The 27,104-nt window shown below is 47.0% G+C and overlaps 1 protein-coding gene across 17 annotated transcripts in view; it reads left to right on the forward strand.

Moving 5' to 3' along the window:
* Positions 1 to 27,104, forward strand: part of zmat5 (zinc finger, matrin-type 5) — a 331,963-nt gene that overhangs the window by 299,155 nt on the left and 5,704 nt on the right. For 6 of the 17 annotated variants that reach the window (XM_068055083.1, XM_068055092.1, XM_068055093.1 and 3 more), the window contains one exon: positions 19,788 to 19,941. The exons of the other annotated variants lie outside the window; for them this stretch is intronic. Coding sequence is in view for 5 of the 6 variants with exons in the window: in XM_068055092.1 (XP_067911193.1) it covers positions 19,788 to 19,941 (154 nt within the window). In the remaining variant the exon portion in view is untranslated. The remainder of the gene's footprint in view (positions 1 to 19,787; positions 19,942 to 27,104) is intronic. 17 annotated transcript variants of the gene reach the window in all.

Genomic DNA, 27,104 nt, shown 5'->3' on the forward strand with positions numbered 1-27,104 from the left:
GCCCTGGTCAGATGAGGCCTAGTGGGAGAGCAACTGGGCAAATACTTAAAACTAACAACCACACTATGAAGTGGTGTTGGGCTTTTCATTTAACCTTGCCTAAAACTAAGATGCTTTCTGAAATACATAAGTATGTGGAAGTAGAAATTATTTCAGTGAAAAACACTATGGTTCAACACTCTGAAAAGAAACGAGGACATTGGACTGAATGGCCATTTATTAACAGCTTGTTAACAGGCCTTATGAACAACTTTGGGCATAAATAAATGGTGATAGAACAGATATGGATAATGAAACTTTTGGGAGTTAGTTTGGTAGCTGGAGATGGATTGATACTGGGGAGGATGGAATTGATCAGGGAGAACAGCTGAGATGAGATAAGGAAAGGATTATGTAAGGGCCTGATTGATCAAAGGCAGAAGGTACATGCAAAGGCTCAATAAGTTAATGGCAGATGAATAACATTAAAGGCAGGCTTTTATCCTATCATTTAGACAAAGAACTTGATGTTTTAAAGGGTATTTCGAAATAAAATAAATCTTTATGAGACCATAATACCTGTCAATAATCCATCCAGGTCCACCCCTGAGAAAGGGTACAGAATCATAGAAAGGTTAAGGCACAGAAAGAGACCACTTGGCCCATTGTGTCTGTGCCGGCTGAAAAATGATCCACCTCTTCTAATCCCATCTTCCAGCATTTGTTCCGTAGCCCTGCAGATTACGGCACTTGAGGTGCATATCCAGATTCCTTTTGGATGAGTTGAGGGTTTCTGTCTCAACTACCTGTTCAGGCAATGAGTTCCAGACCCCCACCACCCTCTTGGTGAAAATGTTTTTCCTCATCTCCCTTCTAATTTTTCTACCAATCACTTTAAATCTATTCCTCCTAGTCACTGACCTCTCTGCTAAGGTGAATAGGTCCTTCACTTTATCCAGGCCCCTCAAAATTTTGTATATTTTAATCAGATCTCCCCTCAGCCTTTTCCATTCCAAGGAGAACAATCCCAGCCTATCCAATCTTACCTCAGAGCTGCATTTTTGCAGTCCTGGCAACATACTTGTAAATCTCCTCTGTACCCTCTCTAGTGCAATTACATTCTTTCTGTAATGAGGTGACCAGAGCTGCACACAGTACTCAAGTTGTGGCCTAACCAATGAGTTATGCAGTTCCAGCATAACCTCCCTGCTCTTATATTCTATACCTCGGCTAATAAAGGAAAGGATTCCATATGCCTTTTTAACCACCTTATTGACCTGTCCTGCTACCTTCAGGGATCTGTGGATATTCACTCCTCTACACTTCTCAGTATTTTCCCATTAATACTCAGCAGGTCTGGCAGCATCCATGGAGAGAGAAGCAGAGTTAACATTTCATCTGTTCTGATGAAAGGTCACAGACCTGAAACGTTAACTCTGCTTCTCTCTCCATAGATGTTGACAGACCTGCTGAGTATTTCCAGCACTTTCTGTTTTTATTTCAGATTTCCAGCATCTGCAGTATTTTGCTTTTATTCAAGGCTTCTCCCATCCTGCTTGTGCCTGTTTGAAAGCCTCCAAGGTTCTCCAATATCTGCATGGTGACAAGAGCCGCAAAATTTGGCTCCATAGAGTCGGCTCCCACAGCCCTATGGAAGCCAGAGAAACTGAAAATGGCAGGTGCATTGCTTCCAGCCACTTCTAGGATGGCCCTTGTTGTGTGCCATGTTTGTGAGGGTGCCAGCACAGGCATGCCATACATGCGCCGGAAACATGTAGAGTGGGCAGATCATGATGTTAAACTGCCTTTAAGGTCCATTTAACACCCTCTCCTAATCTCTCCCAGCTGGACATGCATTCAGCTGCATGAGGGCCCCCGACTAGTGTTATTTAAAGGGAAAGCCATCCAACTTGCAGGAGAAGTGCAGTTGACTTACTTTGGCTTTTGCAAAGTTTGTGGAAGTACTAGGTGCATTCTTGGAGGGGTTTTGGTGACTGGTTTGATTTTGAAGGGCGTGTTGCTGAATCCTTACTGAGAAGCCAGAGAATTTTCTTGCCCTTTCAACAGAAAGCCTGCTAGAGTTATAAGGGCCTCCTTATAACTCTGGGAAATGCATGCTGGAAGTGTTAAATTCAAAGGACCATTTAATTCCTTTGAACAGATCCTCATTTGCATCCATTTATCACCTTAAACGATATTTAAACGGAAGCCCTGTCTGCTCTCTTTGGTGGATGTAAAAGATCCCATGGCACTACTTTGAAGAAAAGAAGAGGAGTTATCCCTGGAGTCCTACCCAAGATTTATACCTTAATCAACATAACAGAAAAGATTATCTGGTCATTATCACATTGCTGTTTATGGATATTTGCTGTGTGCAAATTGGCTGTTGTGTTTCCTACATTACAACAGTGATTACACTTCAAAAGTACTTCATTGACGGTAAAGTGCTTTGAGATGTCCAGAGGTCATGAAAGGTGCTATGTAAATATAAGTCTTTTTTCTTCATTGCCCACCTGCCTAAGCTAATGATCACGCTGACTCCAGTAGGTTACTCCCACGTAGCCAATTGTGCCTCAGTTAAACATGGAAATCAGCACGTTGGAGTCAAGTTGTGGTCACATTTCTTTTTGTTGAATTTAACTCATCACCCAACCCCAAACCACCCACTTCTGCCTGTTAAAATTCCCTCCTTTAAAATCTCAGTAAGGTGGATGTTGACACTGTGCCGGTGCTTCAAGTTAGATGTGACCTAATCCTCTTGGGACATGAATTTGATTTTGAAGGGCGTGTTGCTGAATCCTTACAGAGAGGTTGGAGAGTTATGATTAGGATTATGGATATTGCACTCGGGCAAGAAAACAAGGGTGTCTTCCCCAGGATTGCATTTATGTATTTGTCTCAGACACCTGGCTACCAAACACATTGCAATCCATTCCTCTTAATAGAAAGTTAAATCTCCAATTTAATTTATCGTTTTAACCAAAAGTGGTTTCATTCAGACTTCCTAGGGTTGTAATTTGTCTTTCTGTTGACGTCAATAGAAAAGGAAATTGGGTAGAGTGTAAAACGTGCTGCTGATTCACAATCACCTGCTTGATGGCTGCTGTCCAAGATGAGTTTCAGCCTCTTTAACTGTTAACTGATACAAAACCTTGTGCATACTAAGTCTAACTTGCTGTCTGGTAATGCCTAGGAGTATAGGAACAGGAGTAGGCCATTGAGCCCCTTGAGCCTGTTCTGTCATTCAATGTGATCATGGCTGATCTGCGACCTAACTCCACATGCACTTCAGAGTAACCACTAAAGCAGCACATTATTCAGATCAATTCCTTCGAGATCTTCAAAAGATCTGCCTGTTGTATCTACCAAGAAATAAGATATTACAATCTTCTCTAAAATGCCAGAACAGTTTGACTCAGCTTGCTGCTGAGAGCAACATGTGCCCAATTATAGATGTACAGATGTAAAGTGGGGAAGTTCTATTGTCAAATAAAAACAGAAAAAGCTGGAAATACTCAGCAGGTCAGGCAGCATCTGTGGAGAGAAAAACAGAGTTAACGTTTCAGGTCGATGACCTTTCATCAGAATTCAGACAGCTCTATTGTGATACGGTTCCTGGTACTGCCTGTGTGGAGTTTGCAAGTTCTCCCTGTGTCTGCGTGGGTTTTCTCCGGGTGCTCCGGTTTCCTCCCACAAGCCAAAAGACTTGCAGGTTGATAGGTAAATTGGCCATTATAAATTGTCACTAGTATAGGTAGGTGGTAGGGACAGATAGGAACAGGTGGGGATGTTTGGTAGGAATATGGGATTAGTGTAGGATTAGTATAAATGGGTGGCTGATGTTCGGCACAGACTCGGTGGGCCGAAGGGCCTGTTTCAGTGCTGTATCTCTAATCTAATCTAAACTGAACACACAGATCACATCTCTCTCTTCATGCTTGTTGATGCGGTAATCGAAGACTACTTTCCATTCAACTGAGAAAGCAATCGTACTCCAAAAACAGTGGTGATTCTGCAGCCAGTGTGTCACCGCACTTATGATCCTTTTCAAGTAATGTATTGGTGAAGCACTCCAGTGATACAAAACCTCATGCTTGATTGTGGTTCATCTGTTAACCCATTGAATACTGAAGAAAGATGTTTGTACCAAACAACAGTTTAAAAAAAACCTCATTGGTATAAAATCAAGGGCAAGCAAATCAGATTAAATGAGGACATCATCCTATTGAGGATTTAGCTCCCAATCCAGTTTAAACAGAATTCACTCTCATAAGGCCACTTGTATCAAGATTTAATTGCCCCCTGCCCAGTTGATGCCCCTCCTCAGGTTACTAATTCATGCTGGCCATGAGTTGATGGGATCAACAGTCCTCCAGTAAATCATTTATGTGGTCAGTATTCAAGTGTGAGTCTAGGTGGCAGGAATTTGACAATGGAGGAGCCTCACAGCCATTTCTGTGCTCACCTAGAGATCTATGGCACCTATTTACCTATATTCTGATGGGGATTGTTGTATAATGATCAGGAGCAAGAACCTTGTCTGTTTTAGTACACCAATTGGTACCCAAGGTGAGGTGAGTTGGCTCAGAATAGACCAGTGTTCATCCTGGGGCCCTCCTGGTCTAGATAGCTCAAAACCACAGAAGCTGGTGGCTTCTTCCACTGCGACACCAGTGGAGGTCTTGATGCTAAATTTTCCACCCAGAATATAGTGAATTAGAAATGCCTATTATGTAAATTGTGTAGGTACTTCCACAGATATGATGGCTGCAATATTTATGGGAGGAGGGGAAGGTGTAGGAAGACTAAAAATGGCCAGCAAGATCAGGGATGCAGCGTTCCTAAAGGCAGAATCTTGTTATCATTTTTTCATCCATTTCCTGCCTGGCACATGACCAAATTGACAGCTGATAGGAAGAACCGATGGGAGGAGGCTGTACCCTTGGGGATGGTCTCTGGCAATCAGGAAGGGGAATGGTTACCATTAGAGTAGGGCAGGGAGAGGGACTGAAATCATTAGGGGGAGAGAGAGGCCACGATCAGTGAGGGGAAAGAGAGCAGTTTTGTGATTGGTTAGTTTTAAAAAAAATATTCACAGCCGTCAGTTTCACAGCTGACACATGCTGGGAGTGGGAACAGCAGATTTCAAACTCAGGACAAGTTCGGGGTTGTCCGCGAGCTTTGTTTAAAAAAAAAACTGCAACTCATCGGAAAACCTCGAACTTATCCTGAGTTCGGAAGCTGCTGTTCCCGCTCCTGTCAGCTGTGAAACCGACAGCTGTGAATTTTTTTTTAAAAACTAACCAAAGTCGGACTTGTCTGGAGAGAAGATTCAATGGGAAGTTTCTCATTTCTGAAATTACCAGCTGCGGACCACAAAATTTTTATCATGTACTCTGGTGTCCATGTACGGATACGTTGCCAACTGCTGGTATTGAGGCGCCTCTAACAGAAGCAGGTCCAGTGCCTGACCTTGAAGCTCCAAGACACGAACAGCAGCAGCTGGCCAGGCCAAGATGGGCACAAGTATGCCAGACAGTCTACAGGACTCCCATTACCTACCTCCAGATGTCCGAGTGACACTGTCAGCAAAGCCTACAGCTCTCTAGGTAGATCGTCACAGACTTATGCGGCCTTCTGCAGGATGATTTGCGACCTATGTGATTTGGGGGTCAAGCTATGCCAGTGGCTATAAAGATTACCTTGGCACTAAACTTCAACACATCTGGATCATTCCAGGGATCCACCGGGGACATGTGTAGGGTCTCCCAGGCTGCAGCGCACCTCTGTATCAAGGAGGTGACTAATGCCCCGCTCAAGAGGGCCAGCGACTATGTGTGCTACCAGGCTGATCCTGACAGGCAGGCTGAGAGGGCCGTTGGTTTCGGGGCCACAGCTGGATTCCCATGGGTGCATGGTGTAATAGACTACATGCATGTGGCCATCAAGGCTCCTATGAACTAGCTAGCTGCCTTCATCAGGAAGGCCTTCCATTCAAACAACGTTGAACTGGTCTGTGACCACCGAAAGCATTTCCTGCAGGTGTGTTCTTGCTTCCTGGGAAGCAGCCATGATGCCTACATACTTTGACAGTAGCAGGTGCCACAGCTTTTCAGGCCCCTTGCTTGTCATCAGGGGTGACTTCTTGGGGCAAGGGCTACCCATTGAAGACATGGCTCCTGACACCTGTGAAGAACCCTCGCACTGCAGGGGAGAGGTACAACGCTTGCCACAGCTCCACATGAGCAACAATCAAGCAGGCTATTGGGCTGCTGAAGATGAGGTTCCGCTGCTTCGATCGTTCTGGCGGAGCCCTGCAGTATGCCCCGTCGAGGGTCTCGCGTATCGTGATGGTCTGCTGTGCTCTGCATAACCTAGCACTACAGAAGGGGGAAACATTACAAGAGGAAGATATGCCTGAGTGACAAACATCCTCTGATGAAGAGGACGCGGAGGAGAGACAGGGCCAAGCAGCTATGGAAGATGATAACATGGCAATGGAGGCCAGATATGGTGATCAACGCGCAAAGGAGGCAAGAGACAACCTCAGAATGACCTGATTGCAGCCACCCTGATGTCCACTCAGAGAATCCAATAAAGACTTACCTTCATGCACATAGTCTTCCTCCTCCTTTCCATCTATGTTCCCTGAATGCCAAGCAGCCCTAATGCACGTTAGTGCCCATGGGAGAGCATATGTTGATTAGATCTGCAATCACATTGCCATGATAATGAGGGCTGTGGTCACATTGACACTGCACTAAGAGGTAGGGTGGAATGCAGAGGCTCACAATTAAGGCATGTTGGAAAATGGGTTCCACACAATGATGGCTAATGATTGGCACAAAAGAACAGTTAATTACATTCCACATAACATATTGGCGACCCCCATGAATACCCAGATGTGGCTAGGTGCTTTTCTTAATATGTTTGTGGATGTTCCTACACTGTAACCCCTGTGCTAGCAGCTGTGCTGCAAGCAGGCTGCTGATCAGGCTGCCCCTTGGCCTTTCATGACTTCAGCAGTTGTCCTCTGGGTGCCTGAGGCCTGGAGGGCCCTGGCTGCCTAAGGGTTTCCTGCACTGGTGCAGGACTCTCTCCAGGCATTGCAGCTGCTGGACCTGGGCTCACGGGCAGAGGGGCTGAGGAATTGGTGTCCACAGAGAATCCTGACGGGAGCCCCCAGATTTGGAGGGCAGCTTCTCCTCCTCCCTTTCAAGGATCGATGGAACCTCCCTGCTCATCAGAGAAGGATTAGGAGTGGGGATAGTCTCCAGGCTCCTGATCCCTCTCTTGCCTTGCCACTGCTGATTTAAGCTCATGGCCAAGGCGAGGGTTTGCAGGTCCTCACACAACTGTGGAATCTGGCTTTCCATGAGGGTTGCCGACCTCTCGATGGAGGAAGCCATGCACTGGCATGCCTGGGACATGGCAGCAGTCATGGCATGGATGGACTCCTCCATTGTCCGCTCATGGCTGTGCATGACCTCTGGCATCTCCGCCAGATGTTGCCTTACAATTCCAGCATGCCCTTTGCTGTTGACAACAGATCATCAGCCTGGGGCTCAGCATTGACCTAGCCACCCACAGTCCTCTGATTGTCAGAGGCCTCAGCTGTCTCAGTTCCAGCCTGCTGCTTGGGTGCGACCCTGATTTTAAAGCCGAGCGGTTTCCCACAGAGTTGAAAGTATTGGCGCTGGTGGAATGTGCAGGAGAGTCATGGGATGGTGCATCCTCTAAGTGTTCCTCTTCCTCAGGGGTTGACAGGTGTCCCCCTGCAGCTGCAGTCGACCTGTGAATGCTGACCTGCAATATAGAACAAAAACATATGTGGGTTCGGCTGCACATATCCCATTATGGCAAACATGCCTGAGGTAGCTCTCCATCATTAATGGATTTTTTGATGAGCGGCAATAATCACTCTCTTGCGCAGGGACCCCAGTCTCCCTGTCTGATATAGTGCAGCTGCCTTGGCTCTCTGCTGATTCTAAGGCTTCATCTTCGGCCTGGCTGAGAGGACATATGTTTGGGATACTACCACCGCTCCTGGCCGCCTCCCTCCTATTCTGTGCCCTCTTCTCCTGCAAGAGGAAGGATGTTGAGATTATAAATTGACATACCATGTGCTCCTTGTCACCAACTGGGGGGTGTGATGCATCTCATAATGACTCACGGTGTCAAGGAATTTACTTGGGCTGAGCTATGAACGAGGGTAGCTTGTTTCACAGATGCAGCCATGTATCTGCCATGGTGATGTTATAACCTCGCTGTCTCTTGGATGGCAGTGGCACCCTCACCATGATGAGCACCCTGTAGTGACACTCAAACCCCAGAAAGAAACTTTGGAACATGGCACTCACCTTGGCTGAATGCAGGAGGTCATTGACCCTCTTCCTGCACTGCACCCAGTTGCGTTGGTGACCCCATGGTCGCTGATCTCCTCTGCGATCTCTGTCCAGGCTTGCTTGGTCAGGTAGGAGGACCTTTTGCCATCGCTGGGAAAGAGGATCCTCCTACCTTTCCTTTGCAGCCTGGAGGAGAATCAGCAGGGAGGCATCACTGAAGCATGGGGCCACCCTTGCTCTGACATCTGAGATCCTCTCTAGTCTTCCTAAGGGGGATAATTGTTGAAGTTGACAGCGATGTGAATTTCTAAGCGTCTGTGGACTGCAACGAAGAAGTGAACGCAGGGCTGACAGGCCTTTAAAAATGGTGCCAGCACCTGATCCGATGTCTGCTAGCGCTGTGATTGGCGTCTCGCCTGCCACTCCCACCACGTGATTGAGGGTGAACGCCGCCTCCATTATGTTAAATGGCCGCCTGCCGCATAATCACAGTGGCGCATTTGCACAGGTGACACTCAGGGCTGCCGCCATTTTGCACTCCCGTTGCCGAGACCGACATTGGACTCATTAAATTCAGCCCACTGAGTGTGAAATCAGACTCCAAATTGAACTGTGGGAACCCTCTTTAAACATCTTAATGTAATGTTCCACCTCTTCAGGCAGGACACTCGGATACCATGCTATCTGCCATTGTCTAAAAGATGCATTGGGGACACAGTCCCCATATTTAAGTGTTTAACCAACCTCACCCCTCCCCCAACCTGCTTGTGCCCAATGTGGTGGGAGGGAGGTAATATTGAGGCCAACGTGACTGATGAGTTGTGCAGTTTTGAAGGCATTCAGTTCTTAAAGTTAAGTAGTTAGCAATTGCCTTTGGCACTGGTAACAGGAGGTGGTGCTTATAAACTATTCAAATCTTGAATAAGTCTCAAATGAGTTCAGAGAACGTGCAGATGCAGACATCTCCTTCATGTAGAGAATACTGTACCAAGGGCAATCAGATGCAGATTCTGCTTCCCTTCTACATGACATTGTACTGTTATGGAGCTTCAATATGCTGTTTAAAAAATCCCATTAACTGTATATGACTCCAATGACTATAAAATGATCAGTCAGTTTATGATATGTTGTGCCCCACTCAGCCGTAAATGTGATACCACTGGGGTGAGAGAATTTTCGAAAAGAAATATCAAGTAGGTTGTTCTTCAGAATTTAAAGCCACACTCGCCTATTACAGAAACATAGAAAAATGCAGAAACTATAGCTCCAAGGTTACGGGTGTCACTGGTTATGTTTTTTTTATGAGTAGCTTCCTAAATACTGCTCAGAATTATAAAGGAAAACGATTGTCACAGCTGTTGGCTTTATTACATTAACCCCTTTTGTAACTAATAAGTAAATGTTGACAGTTTAGCCCTTGTGATACTCGTCTTATAGTTGAAGAACCACCATTCTCATCACGAACCTTGTTCACAACATGTGTGACAAAAGTAAGAGGTCTGATCAAAATCCATTTATTTTCTGTCACTAAATTTTGCTGTTCAGACGGGCAATTCATTTCAATTTTCTAGATTAGCTGTTTCCATCTACACTCAATTCACACATCACAGCCTTTGACCACCTGAAGCATTCAGTGTTGATGTGTGGGACACCCAATCAATAACACTAAAATGTGCTTCATTTAATTAATAAAAAATTCATGGAAGAGAAGTCACTAGGCTACATCACAGTGCTAAATGTAACAAACAGCTCGAAGCTGAATGTAGGGCAATTTATGTGCTTTGATGCATAACTCTACAAAGTTCCTTCAAATCCCTGCATTTGCACAAACAAGGAATGGTTCAGGAGGATGAGAAACTTTATTAATGACACTTTATGTATTGCTGCATTCATTTGACGTATCATAGTCTAATACACTCACACAACCATGTAACTTTGGTGTTAATATGATATGGGACAGTAGGCCAATGTTTAAAGCATTCAGAGTTTGAGGTATCCTTTGTGTTTTAAATACCACACTAAGGGCTGAATTTTATTATCCCAATGCGCAAAATGGTAGCGGTTCCGCCTGTGATGTTAGCATAATGATGGCAGCCGTCCTCCCCCCGCCCCCACCCCACCCCCCCCCCAATCACATGGCAGGGCAGCATTGGTGACGCCGTTCATGGCATCACCTGACGTTGGAGCAGATGCTGGTGCCAGCTTTAATAGGCTGCCAGCCCTGCATTTACTCTCTGTGTTCTTTCGGGTACAGATTCCTGAGGCTAAAAGTCTGTGCTCTTCAGAACGTTACTTTATCTTCAAGCAGCCCCCATCATTACAACAATGGCAGATGGACAATCGAGAGCGGTCCCATGCTTCAGTGATGCCTCCTTGCTGATTCTCCTCCAGGCTGCAAGGGAAAGGAGGAGGTCCTTTTCCCCAGTGATGGCAAGAAGAGGTCCTCCCACCTGACAAAACAAGTTTGGATGGAGATTGCAGAGCAGGTTAGTAGCCGTGACATCACCCATCATAACTGGGTGCAGTGCAGGAAGAGGGTCAATGACCTCCTACGCTCAGCCAAGGTAAGTTGCACGATTCCAGATAGCTTATTGTGATCTACTTGCCCACAAGCGTAATGCCGCATGGTTGCCACAGCCATACTAATGATAGGAAGGTCATAGCATAATGATGGCAGATGACTGACTGCAGAAGTGAGACCAGTCTCCCTCGTTTCTAACTCAGCCCAATTGAGACTCATGACAGTTAGAGTCAGTATGAGAGCAGAGACATCCCCGAGGTGCAGCTATTAGGCCGATGTTAGTATTTATGTGATGTAGATACGTTTGGAACGACAATAGCTGCGTCCTTGATCTTTCAGGAGAAGGGGGCTCACAACAGTGGGGAGGCGGCCAGGACCAGTGACAGGGTGCCCAACCTGCGGACTCCAGCTCAGGCCAAAGAGGAGGCGCTCGGGTTAACTGAGAGCCAAGGAGCATGTGCCATATCCGACGTCAAGCTCAGGGTCCCAGCTGAAGAGAGAGATTATTGACAAACACAGAATTAATCGAAATTACATTTTATACAGATACACAATGCTGTCATCATTGGGGCAAGTGTACCATTACACCAAAATGTCTGTTGTTTACACTATACTTTGCTGCTCGCAAATGATTCCAAACAATAATGTAATGATGACAACCTCTGAGGAAGTGCTACACTTAGAGGATGCACCGTTCCATGACTCTCCTGCACCCTCCACCAGTGCAGATACTCTCACCTTGTTGGGTATCTGATCGGCAGTAGATTCAGGGTCACAAACTGGTGAGAGATTCACCTGGGTGCCCAAGTAGCTGGCTGCGGCAGAAATAGCCAAGGTCTTACCTGGCAGGGGAAGAAACCATGATCAGTGGCCTTTGATCCTGTTCCAGGTAGGTTTTCCAGTAAAATGGCTGTAACCAATTCTAGAGCTTCAGGCCAGGGAGCGCATAACACTATTCGAGTGGTGGTGAAGGATAAGGAAGGAGATGCACTGGTTGATCGTACCTTCTTCATGAAAAATCCTTATTGATTGCCGTGGATTCCAAGCTGCGGACATCTTCTTCCTGCAGGACCTCCCCAGCAGTGGATATTTCAACGTGACGTTCAAGAATGTGGCGGGATGCATCAAGTTCCTGAAGGTGTTCAAGGAGAAGGGAAACCAGACTCCGCTGTCGATCCTCACAGTGGAGCCACTCTTCACGCTGCCGTCACAATGTGACCGGGTGGTGACAATCCACCTCTACAACCCCCATGTTCCTGTTGTGGATGTACTCAACTTCCTCACCAGGTACGTCGAGGTGGCTGGCAGCAGCACTGATGTCAAGGACCCATTTGGGATTTGAACCAGCAAGTGGCAGGTCAAGGTGACTTTGAAGGTCGATGCCAACGGAGCCATCATCCATCCTCCCTCCAGCTTCACTACCGGGGGAAGTCGAGGCTTCTTGGTCTATGCAGGGCAGCCCAGAGTTTGTCGGACCTGTGGCAAATCTGGTCACGTTACAGCTAACTGCAGCACGGTTGTCTGCAAGAACGGCAAGAAGGAAGGCCATCAGACAAGGACTGTAAACAGAGTAAGTGCTGCAACTTGTGCGGTGAGGCAGGCCACCTCTACAAAACGTGCCCCAAACGCTGCCTCAGTTATGCTCAGGCGGCAACATCCAAGGAAAGGCCAGGAGAAGGAATGGTGAACACGTCTGGTGCTGGGAAGGAGACAAGTAACCCTCTTTGCAGCGAGGAAAGGCTACCTGAGAAGGAGAAGAAAGGGGAGGCAGCTGAAAACAGCGACCCAACACCTACCCTGTGCCAGGAAACCCCTCCTCTACAGACAGAATCAATGGAGGAGGAGGCAGCAGATGGACAAACAGATCAGTGGCAGGTGGTACAAAGGAGAACCACAAAGAAAAAACTCCAAAAAAGGAACAGGCCACCACCCAAACCATTGACGAGGAGGATACCGTCTGAGACAGACTACGGCAGCTCCTCCTCATTGGATGAGGAAGGGCCGGAATGACGGCACCTGCAAAAGAAGCGACAGAACTCAAAGGAGCTGGAAGATAAAGCCCCCCAGCTCCGGGGCACTGGAAGCTGTGATGGGCCCAGCGCGCCCCAAACCCAAAGCACTGAACCTAGCGACATGCCCAGCACGTCCCAGCTCCAGGACACCGAGAACAAAGAAGCACCTGGCACACTCCAGCTCCGGGAAGCCGGGAGCAGTGATGCTTTTGAGGAGGAACAGAGGGGAAAGACACCAACAGCAGAGGACAGCCCCAGCCTTGCTGCCTACAAAACGCCCCCCCCGATGTCACCTCAGCGGAACAAACCCTGCATGAGAAACCAGGAGGGGTTTCTGAGCACAACGAACGTGAAACAGCTTACATACACTATGGGTATGCAGGAACATACAGAAGGACTGGGACTAGCAAGGACAAATGGTGTGGGAAGCAACAACTAACTTAAAAATGGGTATAAAGATTGCTTCAATTAACGTGCGTGGCATTAAATCCACTACGTGATGTGTTTCAACCTTGGACTACCTCGCCAAGGTCAAAGCCGACCTACTGTTTCTGCAGAAGTGTGGAATACCACACCTCAGCACCTATAGGCAATGGTTGCGATGGTGGTCCCATGGGCCATCGATCTGGTTAGGGGGTAATGATTCCCGTTCCTCCGGCCTGGGTATTCTACTGCAGGGAGGTAACTTCACCGTCTCCGAAGTTAAGGAGATGGTGGGTGGTCGCCTCCTTGTAGCAGATGTAATGTACAATAATGCTCCACTCCGGTTGATCAACATGTACGCCCCGGTCCCACTGCTGCTGGCAATGTCCAGGACCGTCATTCTAGGCAGTGACTTCAACTGTATCATCGATGCAGCTGGACGATCCAGCAATGACGACAGCAAACTGGACGCTACGTCCAGATTCAGAATAGAAACAGTAAAAGATGCCAAGCTGCACGATGTCTTCAGCAACCCTGCAGACGGAGCGCAGCGTAGATACACCTGGTCAAGATCGGACAGGTCTGCCCGTTCCAGGATTGACTTCCTGTTTGTGTTCCGTACTGTCACGGTCAGATCCACCGACGTCAAGCCAGTGTTCTTCTCCGATCATTGCCTCTTACTGGCCGACTGTCACTTACAGGGCGACCAACGGGTTGGCAGGGGGATATGGAAGCTCAATGCTACACTGCTAACCCCAGAGAATGTTGAGGAACTCAAAAGGGATTATAAAGGTTGGAGAACCGTGAAACCCCTCTTTGAGTCTCCAGTTCACTGGTGGGAGGCGATCAAGGAGAACATCAAGCAGTTCTTTATCTCCAAAGGTGTTCAGACAGCGAGAGACAGAGGGAAATGTCCCAATTCCAGAAAAGAATGCAAAATCTGCTCCGGCTGCAGTTGATGGGGGTCGAGGTCAAGGAGGATCTCCAAGAGGTGAAGAGCCAGCAGGCCTCGCTCTTTGCCACGGAGGCCTCCAAGATCATCTTCCGGTCCATAGTCCGCTCTGTTGAGCAGGATGAGACGTGCTCGCGTTCCTTCTTCTGTTATCAGCAGCCTGAAGGAAGAGGATGGCTCGGTAACGTCTTCGCAGTCCGACATACTAAGGATCAGCAAATCCTTTTATGCTGGGCTGTACGACGTGAAGCCCACAGTCAGCACGGCTTCCCAGTCCTTCCTGTCATCTTTCAAGGAGGTCTTAAATGACAGCATGGAGGGAGAGACTGGACAAACCGCTAACTCTGGATGAGCTGACAAATGGCGTCAGGTCCTTTGAGATGAGGAGAACTCCCGGAAGCGACGGCTTACCGGTCGAGTTGTACTCGGCCCTGTGGGACTGGGTTGGCCCAGACCTGCAAGATGTATACGAGAGTATGCTTCTGGCCGGCAGCATGTCAGAATCCATGAGGAAAGGCATCATCACCCTCATCTACAAGCAGAAGGGGGAGAGGGTGGAAATCAGAAATTGGCCCATCTCACTGCTTAATGTTGACTACAAGATTCTGTCCAAAGTCATAGCCAGTCGGGTCAAGTCTGCTCTGGAGTTGGTGATTCACCCTGATCAGACCTGTACTGTACCCGGCAGGAAGATCTCCGACAGTCTCGCGCTACTCAGGGATACGATCGCCTATGTACGGGACAGGAGGGTGGACACCTGCCTCATCAGCCTGGACCAGGAGAAGGCTTTTGACAGGATATCGCACACCTACATGATGGACGTGCGCTCCAAAATGGGGTTTGGGGACGGAATCTGCAATTGGATCAAACTGCTCTGCACAAACATCAGTAGCGCAGTCTCAATCAATGGGTGGGAATCAGAAAGTATCCTGATCCAATCTGGAGTTAGACAGGGCTGTCTGCTGTCCCCAGTCTTGTTTGTTTGCTGTATTGAACCTTTTGCTGAGTCCCTTAGGAAGGATGCGGTCATAAGAGGGATGACAATTCCAGGCAGTGGAGGCACTCGGGTAAAAACCTCCCTGTACATGGATGATGTCCCCGTCTTCTGCTCAGACCCGCTGTCTGTTCACAGACTGATGAGCATCTGCGACCAGTTTGAACTGGCCTTTGGAGCCAAAGTCAACCACGGCAAGAGTGAGGCCATGTTCTTTGGGAACTGGGCCGATCGATCCTTTGTCCCCTTCATCACCAGGTCAGACTACCTGAAGGTGCTGGGGATATGGTTTGGAAGGGCTGGGGCATGCGCCAAAACCTGGAAGGAGCGAGTAGCCAGGTTACACAATAAACTGAGCATGTGGGAGCAGCGATCTCTCTCCATTGTGGGTAAGAACCTGGTCATCAGGTGCGAGGCGCTCACCTTGTTGCTGTCTGTGATGCAGATCTGGCCCATACCCCACTCCTGTGCCATGGCGGTCACCCGAGCTATTTTCCGCTTTATCTGGAGAACTAAAATGGACCGTGACCGGTGGGACACGCTGTTCAAACCTCTGGATAAGGGCAGGAAAAATGTACCCAACGTCGCCCTCATCCTGATGCCCACTTTCGTGTGCGGCTGCATCAAGCTGTGCATTGAGCCCCAGTATGCAAACACCAAGTGTCACTACGTGCTGAGGTTTTATCTGTCCCCGGTGCTACAAAGGATGGGTCTGGTCACATTGCCGCGGAACGCTCCATCCATTTGGACCGTGCCGTAGCACCTATCCTTGGTGGGAAAGTTTCTGTGGGAAAACACCTTTTGACCACCAATCCATCAGGCAGTGGTCTGCACGGAATGTCCTCAAGGCCCTTCGGTAAAAGGAGATGGTGGATCCGGTGGGATGGTTCCCCGAGCAGACTGCCAAAGTCATTTGGCAGAATGCCCCAATCACCAAAACTTTTAAACAAGCACCAAGATGTAGCTTGGCTGGTGGTGAGAAGGGTCCTCCCCATCAGATCCTTCCTGCATGCCCGGAGTCTCACCCCCTCCGCACGCTGCCCTCGAGGTGGCTGCGGTGGGGAAGAGACAGTTGCCCACCTCCTTCTGGAATGTGTCTTTGCAAAGCAGGTGTGGAAAGAGATGCAGTGGTTTTTGTCAAGGTTCATCCCAAGCAGCTCTGTAACACAGAAGTCTGTGCTCTACGGGCTGTTCCCAGGGACGCACACCGAGATAAACATCAACTGCTGCTGGAGGACCATCAATTCGGTGAAAGACGCTCTTTGGTCTGCCCAAAACTTGCTGGTCTTCCAGCGCAAAGAGTTGTCCACGACTGAGTGTTGCAGAGCGGCACATTCCAAGGTCCAGGACTATGTGCTGAGGGACGCACTAAAGCTTGGGACAGCTGCTGGAAAGGCTCAATGGGGAAAGACCACTGTGTAAGGTCCTCCCGCCATAGTGAACTGAGGGGCTGGACCCATGGGGAAACCCCTCAGGCTGTATCCACCAGATATGGGTTTGCTGTAAAATGTACATGGCATGTAAAATGGAATGGAAGGGTTGTGAGGCAACGCACTCCTGTATCGAGGAAAACTGATTTCCTTTACACTTTTTGGAATGTCAACTTGGTTGTGTTTTGAACTGTTTTATAATGCATTTTTTTTACAGATTTTTATGAATAAAGTATATTTTTTGGGAAAAAAAAAAGAAATAGCAAGGTCTCTGACAGTTGGAGGACTGTGGGTGTCCAGGCCCACGCTGAGCCCCAGGCTGATGATGGACCTCTGTTGTCGACAGCACAGGGCATGCTGGAGTTGCAGGGAGAGGTAAGGCAACATCCGGCGGAGATGCCAGAGGCCATATGCAGCCATGAGTGGATGACTGAGGAGTCCATCCATGCCATGACTGCTGCCATGTCCCAGGCATATGAGCGCATGGCTTCATCCATCGAGAGGCTGGCGACCCTCATGGAGAGCCGCATTCTGCAGATGCGTGATGACTTGCAAACCCTCGCCTTGGCCATGACTTCAATTCAGCAGTGGCAGGGCGAGAGAAGGACCAGGAGCTGGAGAGTTTACTCGTACCTCGTTCTTCTCCAGAGAGCAGGGAGGTTCCAACGAGCCTTGAGAGGGAGGAAGAGAGGATGCGCTCCACATCTGGGGGCTCCCCCCAGGGCAATTCGAGTGTGGATACGGGCTTCTCAGCCCCTCCGCCAGTGAGTCCAGTTCCAGCAGCCGCGTCGCCTGAGGACAGACCCTCACCAATGCAGGAAGCCTTCAGGCAGCCGGGGCCCTTCAGGCCTCAGGCATCCAGAGGGTGACCGCCGATGTCATCACAGGCCAAGGGGCAGCCTGATGAGCAGCCTGCCTCCAGTCCAGCTGCTAGTGCTGAGGTTATACCACGAAGGAGCACCCGCAAACATATTAAAAAGATACCTTGACACACATGGGTATTCACGGGTGAGACAGATATGTCATGTTTACTTTAATTAAATGTGTTTTACTGCCAATCATCAGCCTTTATTGTTTGAAAACCACATTTCACCATGGAGTGATTGTGTCTCCTGCACTTCCATCATAAACCTTACAGCATTGCCAATGGCTCAATTTGTTGCTGCCATTCATGCTGGAGAGACAGATATTAAGGAGGCAGGTATAATGTATAATAGTATAATGTACATAAGCTGTTGCTGGGTAGATTATGTATATAGACCTTAAGCATCATCACAGGATGTGATATCATGAGTCTGAACCTCATGTTGCTCAGTGTTCATGGAGACAACTTAGAGATAAGACCCCTGTAAATAAAGTCCTGTTACTTTGACTCAAACTCTACTATCCTCAATTATTGCTAACAGCACACTAACAATATATTATATGGTGGCAGCGGTAAAAACGACTTTTGTAGCATAGAAAACAGAAGAGATTGAAAACGTTGAGAAAAAACATGGAAAGGTCGATAACCTTACCAGAAAGCTTCGAGCAGGTGGTGGGGCCCAACCCAGGTCAAAGCGTGGCTGAGATGGATTCGAAGATGCAACAGGTACATTTCCACATTGGGTTAATGGCACGACTAGACAGAGAACATACCAGCAGTTTGCTTTATTTCATGGGAGACAGTGCAGACGACATTCTGGGGATAGATGAGAAAGAAACCGAATATGGTGAAATAATTAAAACATTGGAGGATACTTTCAGATCAGGAAGAATGTAATCATGGAAAGGGCTAAGTTCAACAAACGCACCCAAAAAGTATGTGAAACTATCGATTCATGTACTAATGATCTGTATGAAGTAGCTGAGGATTGTGACTACAGGAGTCTGCGAGAGGAATTGATTGGGGACAGAATAATCATCGGGGTTATAGATGAGGTGCTGTTAGACCAGCTTCAGTTAAAAGAGGATTTGCCTTTGAAAAAAGCCATTATATTGAACAGGCAGGTAGAAGTCCGAAAGTTTAATTGATTACTAGTGCGGAGGGATCAGGGGAGTCCAGCCTCGAAAATTCTGGAATCAGTTGAGTTTTTCGAGAAGACAGAGAATTATGGTGCCAGAAATTCCAAGAGGCGGGAAAGACACCTACAGGCAGCAACACTGAATTGTAGTAGGTGTGGCTAGGAGTGGCACCGGCGGGAAAATTGCCCAGCCTGGGAAGCTGAACATTTCTGGTGCAAGGAAAGGGGGCACTTCCAGCAAGTCTGTCGCAACAGAAAGCATATGCTGCAGACCAGTAAAAAGATTGAGGAAATAATGTGGGGACAAACAAGTAACACTCCCTTCCTTGGAGAAGTACAAGAGAAAAATGAAGATTGTTGGGAAGCAGAAATCTTAGTGGGGGAAAATAAAACCAATTTCAAGTTAGATACAGGAGCAGTGGTTTCTATCCAGTCTGACCAAACACCTTGGTTGAGGAAGGAAAGGCTTAGAAAAACCAGCAAGAAATGATATGGGCCAGGAGGGATTTAGTTGAAGGTTGTAGGAGAAATACAGACAACCTGAACACACAGAAATAACACCATTCCAGAAACCCTATATGTTATTAGGAACGAAGCCTGTTCGCTACTCAGAAAGCTTCTCTAGCCTTACAGCTGTTAAGCAGGGTGGAAGAGATCAAGGGACAGGAGAAACAGCTCAGTGATTTTAGAGCTGAATGCCCTAAATTATTCAAAGGTTTTGGGAAATTAAAAAGAGAGTATCTTATTACTATCAACAAAGAGGCAGAACCGATATGTTTGTTCACACTGAGAAAGGTCCCACACCCGCTCCTAGAAAAGGTGAAGAAGGAAATTTGATGCCATGCTAAACCAAGGAGTTATCTCCACAGTGACTAAATCCATGAGGTGGCACTCTGAGATGGTTCCAGTAAGGAAACTGAACGGGTTGATAAGAAATTGTGTGGACCATACCCGACTCAATAAAGTGGTAGAGAGAGAAATTTACCGTATGGTGTCACTTGACAACAGCCTTGCCAAATTGAGAAAAAGCTCAATATTCACCAAGTTGGATGCAAATAATGGGTTTTGGCAGTTGCCTTTAGATGAGGAGTCTAAATTGTTAACTACTTTTATCATGCTCTTCGTCAGATTCTGCTTCAACAGATTGCCATTTGGAATTGCGTCGGCACCAGTGATATTCCAGCAGATGATGTCAACATTCCTGGAAGGCTTGGAGGGAATCATCTGCCACATGGATGATGTTCTCATTCATGGAGCAAACCAAGAAGAGCACGACACAAGGGTAAGAGTGGTATTACACAGATTACAAGAGGCAGGGCTTATATTAAATGACAAGTGCATATTCTCACAGTTGACAGTGAGGTTCCTTGGCAACATAATGGATGGATTGGGAAGCACGATAGATCCACAGAAGATGAAAGCAATAAAATATTTACCAGAGCCAAGGAATATAACAAATCTACAGCGATTCATGAGTATGGGTTAACCAGGTGGGGAAATTCCTACCAAATCTAGCAACTATTAACAAGTCTCTACGACAACTGCTGAAGAGCAGCAATGCCTGGTGCTGGGGAGACAGAGAAAAATTATTTTGAGAGGATCAGAGGAATGTTGACTTCACCAGAGGTTTTGGCACATTATGATCCGGAACTAATGACCACTATTGTAGCAGACGGATCATCAACAGGATTAGGTGCAATCCTGTTCCAGGTTCAAAAAGATGGACGACGTAGGTCTGTGTACTTTGCCTCTCGTTTGTTGCCAGAGACAGAATGAAGGTACGCAGTGATTGAAAAGGAAGCATTAGCAGCAACATTGGCGTGTGAAAAATTTTCAGACTGCATACCGGCCTCAAGGTTAAGATCGAAACTGACCACAAGCCACTAGTGACGTTGCTTAATTCCAAGGAGTTAGCAAAATTACCCCCAAGGGTGCAGAGGTTTCGACTACAACTAATGAGATATGACACAACAACTGAATATGTCCCAAGGAAGCATCAGGTGACCATTGACACATTATCGAGAGCATCAAGTAATCTACCTGAACTGGGAGATGTCTCATTTCTGGAGGAAGTGGCAGTCTTTGCTTTAGCTATAACCGAAGATTTGCCGACAACTGCTCAAAGATTACACCAAATTAGAAACCTACAGAAAGAGGACGGAGTCTGCGAAAAGTGACAGTTTTGCCAAGAAGGTTGGCCAGAATATATGCCGAATAATCTAATCCTAAGAAAACATCATGAGCAACGAAGCTGTCTTACTATTGTCAATGACTTACGTGTCTATGACGAAAGATTAGTTATTCCAAGGGCTTTAAGCTTAGACGTCCAAGAGAAACTACACCGAGGGCACTTAGGAATCACCAAGTGTAGAACAAGAGCGAGGAACTCGACAAGGTGAACGGGGGTTTCCGAGGAGATTGAAGACATGATTTCCAGATGTATTACATGCGCTACTACCAAACAGGACCCTGGAGAGTCACTAATGTTGTCTTTGTTTCTGTCCAGGCCGTGGGAGCAGCTGGGAATGGACCTGTTTGAATATAAGGGGAAGATTTTCCTTTTTGTCATTGATTATTACTCTAGAGGGTTGAAATCAAACCAATATAGGGCCAGACTTCTGAAGCCTTAATCAAATCACAAAAAGAGATTTTCACCACACATTGGCATTCCAGACCTAGTGATCTCTGATAATGGTCCACAATTCGTGAATGAAGCCTTCTTGCAGTTCCCAGAAACATATGGGTTTGCCCATGTTATGAGTTCACCGAGGTACCCCAGGGCAATGGAGAAGCAGAGAGAGGTGTTTGAAACATGAAAATGCTACTGAAAAAGAATGAGGATTTTCAGCTAACACTGTTAAATTACCGATCAACACCACTCCAAAGCAGGCTGGCTCCATGTGAATGGGCAGGAGGTTGAGGACAAAACTACCCATAATCCCAAGTGCCCTTCAGCCACATTTCACTGCTGAGGGTTGGGAAAGGGTGAGAGTGAGAGAAAAGAAAGAAAGGTCATCTCAAATGGAGAATCATGATAGACATTACAGAGCAAAAATAATTCAAACAGACCTCTACGACCTGGAGATTTGGTATGGATTAAAGATCAGGGTCGATATATTAGTCGGGTACTGCAAGGATCAATACTTGGGACCCATCTGTTCACAGTAGATATCAATGATTTGGATGTGGGGACCAAATATAATATTTCCAAATTCAGGATGTCACAAAACTAGGTGGGAATGTTTGTTGTGAGGAAGATGCAAAGTGAATTCAAGGGGATTTGGACAGACATATTGAGTGGGCAAGAACATGACAGAATATAATGTGGAAAAACATGAGGCTATCCACTTTGGTAGGAGGAATAGATGTGCAGAGTATTTCTGAAATGGTAAGAGATTAGAAAGTGTAGATGTACAAAGGGATCTGGGTGTCCTCATCAATAAGTCACTGAAAAGCTAACATGCCGGTGCAGCAACAATTAGGAAGGTTAATGGTATGTTAGCCTTTATCACAAGAGGATTTGAGTACAGGAGAACTCTTGCTTCAATTGTATAGAACCTTGGTAGACCGCACCTGGAGTACTGTGTACAGTTTTGGTCCCCTCACCTTAGGAAGGATATTATTGCCATAGAGGGAGTGCAACGAAGGTTCACCAGACTTGTTCCTGGGATAGCGGGACTGTCTTATGAAGAAAGATTGAGGAAACTGGGCCTGTATTCTCTTGAGTTTTGAAGAATGAGACGTGCTCTCATTAAAACCTACAAAATACTTAAAGGGATAGACAGGGTAGATGCAGTTAAGATATTTTCCTGGTTGGCGAGTCGCGAAACAGAGGACACAATTTCTAAATAAGGGGGAAGCCACTTAGGACAGAGATGAGGAGAAATTTCTTTACTCAGAGGTTTGTGAGTCTTTGGAATTCTCTACCCCAGAGGGCTGTGGAAGCTCAGTCATTGAGTATGTTTAAAGCAAAGATTGACAGATTTCTAAGTACAAATGACATGAAGGGATATGGGGATAGTGTGGGAATAAGGCATTGAGGGGGATGATCGGCCATGGTCATATTGAATGGCGGAGCAGGCTCGATGTGCTGAATGGCCTTATGCTGCTCCTATGTTCCTATATAGGGAAGCGATTGTAGGACTGAGAATATGGAGATTTCTCAAAGTCCAGACAGACTAGGATTTGGATAAGGAGAAATAAAAGATCTTTGGTACTGACATCTCCGAAAAAACAATTGTTTTGATCTTTCCCCAATCAGCTACCGGAGAGAGCTGGTGAACTGGTGATACAACCAACAACTGATCACCCAGACGACAGAGAAAACAGAGAACCTGAGTCATCCACTAGTTCCACCCACCTGCAGGAAGGTGAGTGAGAAGAACTGAAAGACTCAATACAGCAAACAGGTGAAAGAAGAACAGGCTATGGCAGAGTCGTGAGAACCCCACAGCATTACAGACCTGATGAATGAAGTCAGAGACTTGGAGAGAGATGTAGCATAACGTACATAAGCTGTTGCTGGGTAGGTTATGTATATATACCTTAAGCATCATCACAGGATGTGATGTCATAAGTCTGAACCTCGTGTTGCTTAATGTTCATGTAGATACCCTAGTAAGAAGACCGCTGTAACTAAACTCCTGTTGCTTTGACCCAAAGTCTACTATCCTCATTTAATCCTAACAGCACACTGACAATATAGCATAGAGACTACATGCATGATGTTGAGTTCTGGTAGCAAGCATATTTATTGAAATTCATGGATTATGAAAATTATTATTATTAGTCTCTGCCTTGCCTCCTCTTGTGCACTGCTCCCCATGACTGGCCTCCATCCTTTGATTTTCCATGCGTGCTTGGCCTTGTGCACCCTCTGTGTCCTCTTCATCGGAAGATGTCTCATAATCTCATATTTCTTCATCTTACAAGGCCTCCTTGCTCTGTAGTGCGATATTGTATAGAAAGCACAGACTACAATGATGTGCACAAGCCTATCAGCTGCATACTGAAGTGCTCCACCAGATCTATTGAGGCAGCGGAACTGCATCTTCAGCATGCCATTAGCCTGCTCGATGGTCGCTAGGGTGGATCCTTGGCAAGTGTAGTAAAGCTCTTTTGCATCATTGTTGGGGTTCGTTACTGGTGTCAGAAGCCATGTCTTCAAGCCAAATCTTATCCCCAAGATTCCACCCTTGAAAGCGAGCAGGGGAAGTGAAAAGCAGCAGCACCTGGGGAACCGGTGAAAAAGGGATAAGTCATGGCAGCTTCGGGCACATACTTGTAGGAAGCGCTTTGTGTGGTCGCCTACCGGTTGGATATTAATTGAATGAAACCCCTTTCTGTTTATGAAGGCAGCTGGTTGGTCCATGGGAGCCTTGATGGCCACATGCATGCAGTCGATCACACCTTGGACCTGTGGGAATCCCGCAATGGCCTCAATCTCAGCCTGACTCTCAGGGTCTGTCCTACAGCATACAAAGTCGCCGGCCCTCCCGAACAGAGCATTGGTCGCCTCCTTGATGCGGTGGTGCACTGCGGTTTGAGAGACCCCCACATCTGTCTCCAGTGGATCCCTGAAATGATCCAGCTGCATATAAGTTTAGGGCCATGGTAATGTTGAGGGCCACAGGCATAGGGTGACCAGCAAAACCATTGGTCGCAAATCATCATTCAATAGTGCGCAGAGGTCAGTGACGGCCTCTCTGGACATCCACAGTTGTCTCTGGCAGTTTCGCTGAGACATCTGCAGGTATGTCAGCTGTGTCCTATAGACTTACCGGCCTATGTGGGCTCTACTTTGCCTTGGCGGCTGTTGCTGCTGCTTGCGTCCAGGAGTTTCCTCTTGAGCCTCAGCTGCCTCTTGGGCCCCCTTCCAGTGGAGACACCTCGGCACAGCATGGGGATCCAGGAAAACAGGGTGAATCATACCTATCTCTATCCTTCTTGGACCTTCGGCTTCCTTCAAAAGGTAAAGTACACCTATCTGGGCAAGGATTTGTGTTAATTTTGGTTTTGCAGGTTTCCTGCATTGACTGTATGTTATGGATTGATGTTGCCCTCACAACTTTTTAACAAGTGCGAGCCATCATGACCATACCAATACCACTTAAGTATCCTGGACTGGACACCCGACAAAAAACACATACACAGTTGCTGAGCTCCCTGCTCCCAACAGTATCCACTTGCAGAGTTCCCCCTCCCAACAGTATACAATTGCCGAGTTCCCCCTTCTCTTCACACACACACAATGTATCTGCAGATTAAACTTTGCGGCATTGTCCGATTTAAAAACCACTTCCCCTAGGTAACAACTGTTAACTTATCAAACCTCTGGAGGTGCAGAGGATTCTCGCCTCCAGATGCCCGATTTTCAAAGACGGGGAAGTGAAGGCACATGAGTGTCACACGTCATGCAGACGATTGTGAACGCCTGGCAGGATTTGTGGCAAATTAGATGCAAATTCATGCAAAATAGTATGCAATAGATTTAAATTACGATCCCGTCGGGGCGCGGCGGAGTTGCTGCCACAGAACTTCGCCGCCTCCGAGAAAATTGGCATTATGACGTCGGGTTCCGTGGTGGATGACCTCGCGCCGATTCTCTGGCACCTCCCGGCCAAAAAACCCATCTTCTACAGGACCATAAAATCCAGCCCCACTGACTGAGATATCTTCACTGCTTTCCTCCCTTAGCCTCTGCAGAAAATAACATCTCATCTTGGTGACTTCAATCTCCATTTCAATTCATCATACCCTCTCTCCTCTGAATTTACTACCCTTCTGTCCTCCCTTAATCTCTCCCTCCATGTAAACTCCCCTACACATATTCATGGCCATCCCCTCAACCTTGCCATCTCATGTTGCCTCTCTACTCCCATTGTGTCAATCACAGATAAGACCATCTCTGATCACTTCCCTGTATCTCTCTCCACTCACATCCCCCTTCACCCTCCCAACCTAATTTCCTACTGTGCCCATCCCAGAAAAACTTTCTTCCAATTCACTTACTGCAGCACTTTCAAATTCCCAACTGTGTAGCCTTTGGTCGTCCAATTCTCCATGACATTCCTGCAGCTACTGATCTGCTCAATCACATCCTCATCTCCACCTTTCATGCCTTTGCCCCTATTAAGACAGTTACTCTTTCTCTCACACCCTGGTCATTCCCCCGGTAAAGCCCTCATCTCCAGTCATGTAAGTTCAAGGGGCACAAACCTGAAAGTTTATGACAGACAAGTAGCTTAGCGAGTCATTGCTAGGTCTGGATGGACCACATACAGCACTATAGGGTATTGCTTTCCCCTGCTAAAACTATTCACTCTTCCAGGATTATCTGGGATTCAAAGATAGCCCTCCGCTTCTGTTCTCCATGACAAATCATCTTCTTAAATCCCTCTCCCCACCCTTCCACCCTCACCTCCAACAACAAGTGTGAGGAGTTTGGAATTCTTTGTCATTAAGTTTGAGATCATCCATTCAGCTGCCTCTGCCACATCCATCACTTCCCTTAGCCCAAGTACAACATTCCCTAATGTTCCCTCTGCCCTAGCTCCAAACCCGCAGCTTTCTCTAATTTCTCTGCTATCTCTCTAATGCCCTCTCTGAGCTCATCTTGTCCATGAGATCCACCTCCTGCCCCCTCGACCCTATTCCCACCGAACTTCCCTTACTGATCCCATGTTATCTGATATTGTTAACTGTTCCTTCTCTTCAGGTATTGTCCAACTCTCCTACAAATCGACCATTATCACCCACTGCTCAAAACATCCACCTTTAACCCATTTGTCCTTGCAAACTACTACCTCATCTCCAACCTCCATTTTCCTCTCCAAAGTTCTTGAACGAGCTGTTGTCTTCTAAATCCATGCCCATCTTTCCCACAATACCATGCTTGAACCCCTCCAATCAGGTTCCACTCCTGCCACAGCACTGAAACAGTCCTTATCAAAGTCACAAATGACATCTTATGTGACTATGACCAGGATAAATTACACATCTTTATCCTTCTCAGCCAGGCTGCAGCCTTTGACATAGCTTACCACACCATTCTCCTTCAGTGCCTCACCTCTATTATCCGACTGAGTGGGACGGCACTCACCTGGTTCCATTCTTATCTATCTAATTATAGGCAGAGAATCACTTGCAATGGCTTCTCTTCCTGCTCCCGCACCGTTATCTGTGGCGTCGCCCAAGGATCGATCCTTGGCCCCCTCCTATTTCTCATCTACATGCTGCCCTTTGGTAACATCATATGAAAACACAGGGCAACATACAGTCAACTCCATCTGTGTGTGACCTTGTGAAGCCTTGCCAAGTTTGTCTTTATGCCAAAATGTCTTCCACTCATTTCTAAAGAGAAATGCTCTATAATGAGAGAATTTTCTGTTGCCTAGTTTCCCAGCTGATGTATACAATGTAAATTATGTAGCAGATGAATGGTCC

The sequence above is a fragment of the Heterodontus francisci genome, chromosome 23, assembly GCF_036365525.1.
Source record: "Heterodontus francisci isolate sHetFra1 chromosome 23, sHetFra1.hap1, whole genome shotgun sequence".
In the NCBI taxonomy this organism is placed as follows: Eukaryota; Metazoa; Chordata; class Chondrichthyes; order Heterodontiformes; family Heterodontidae; genus Heterodontus; species Heterodontus francisci.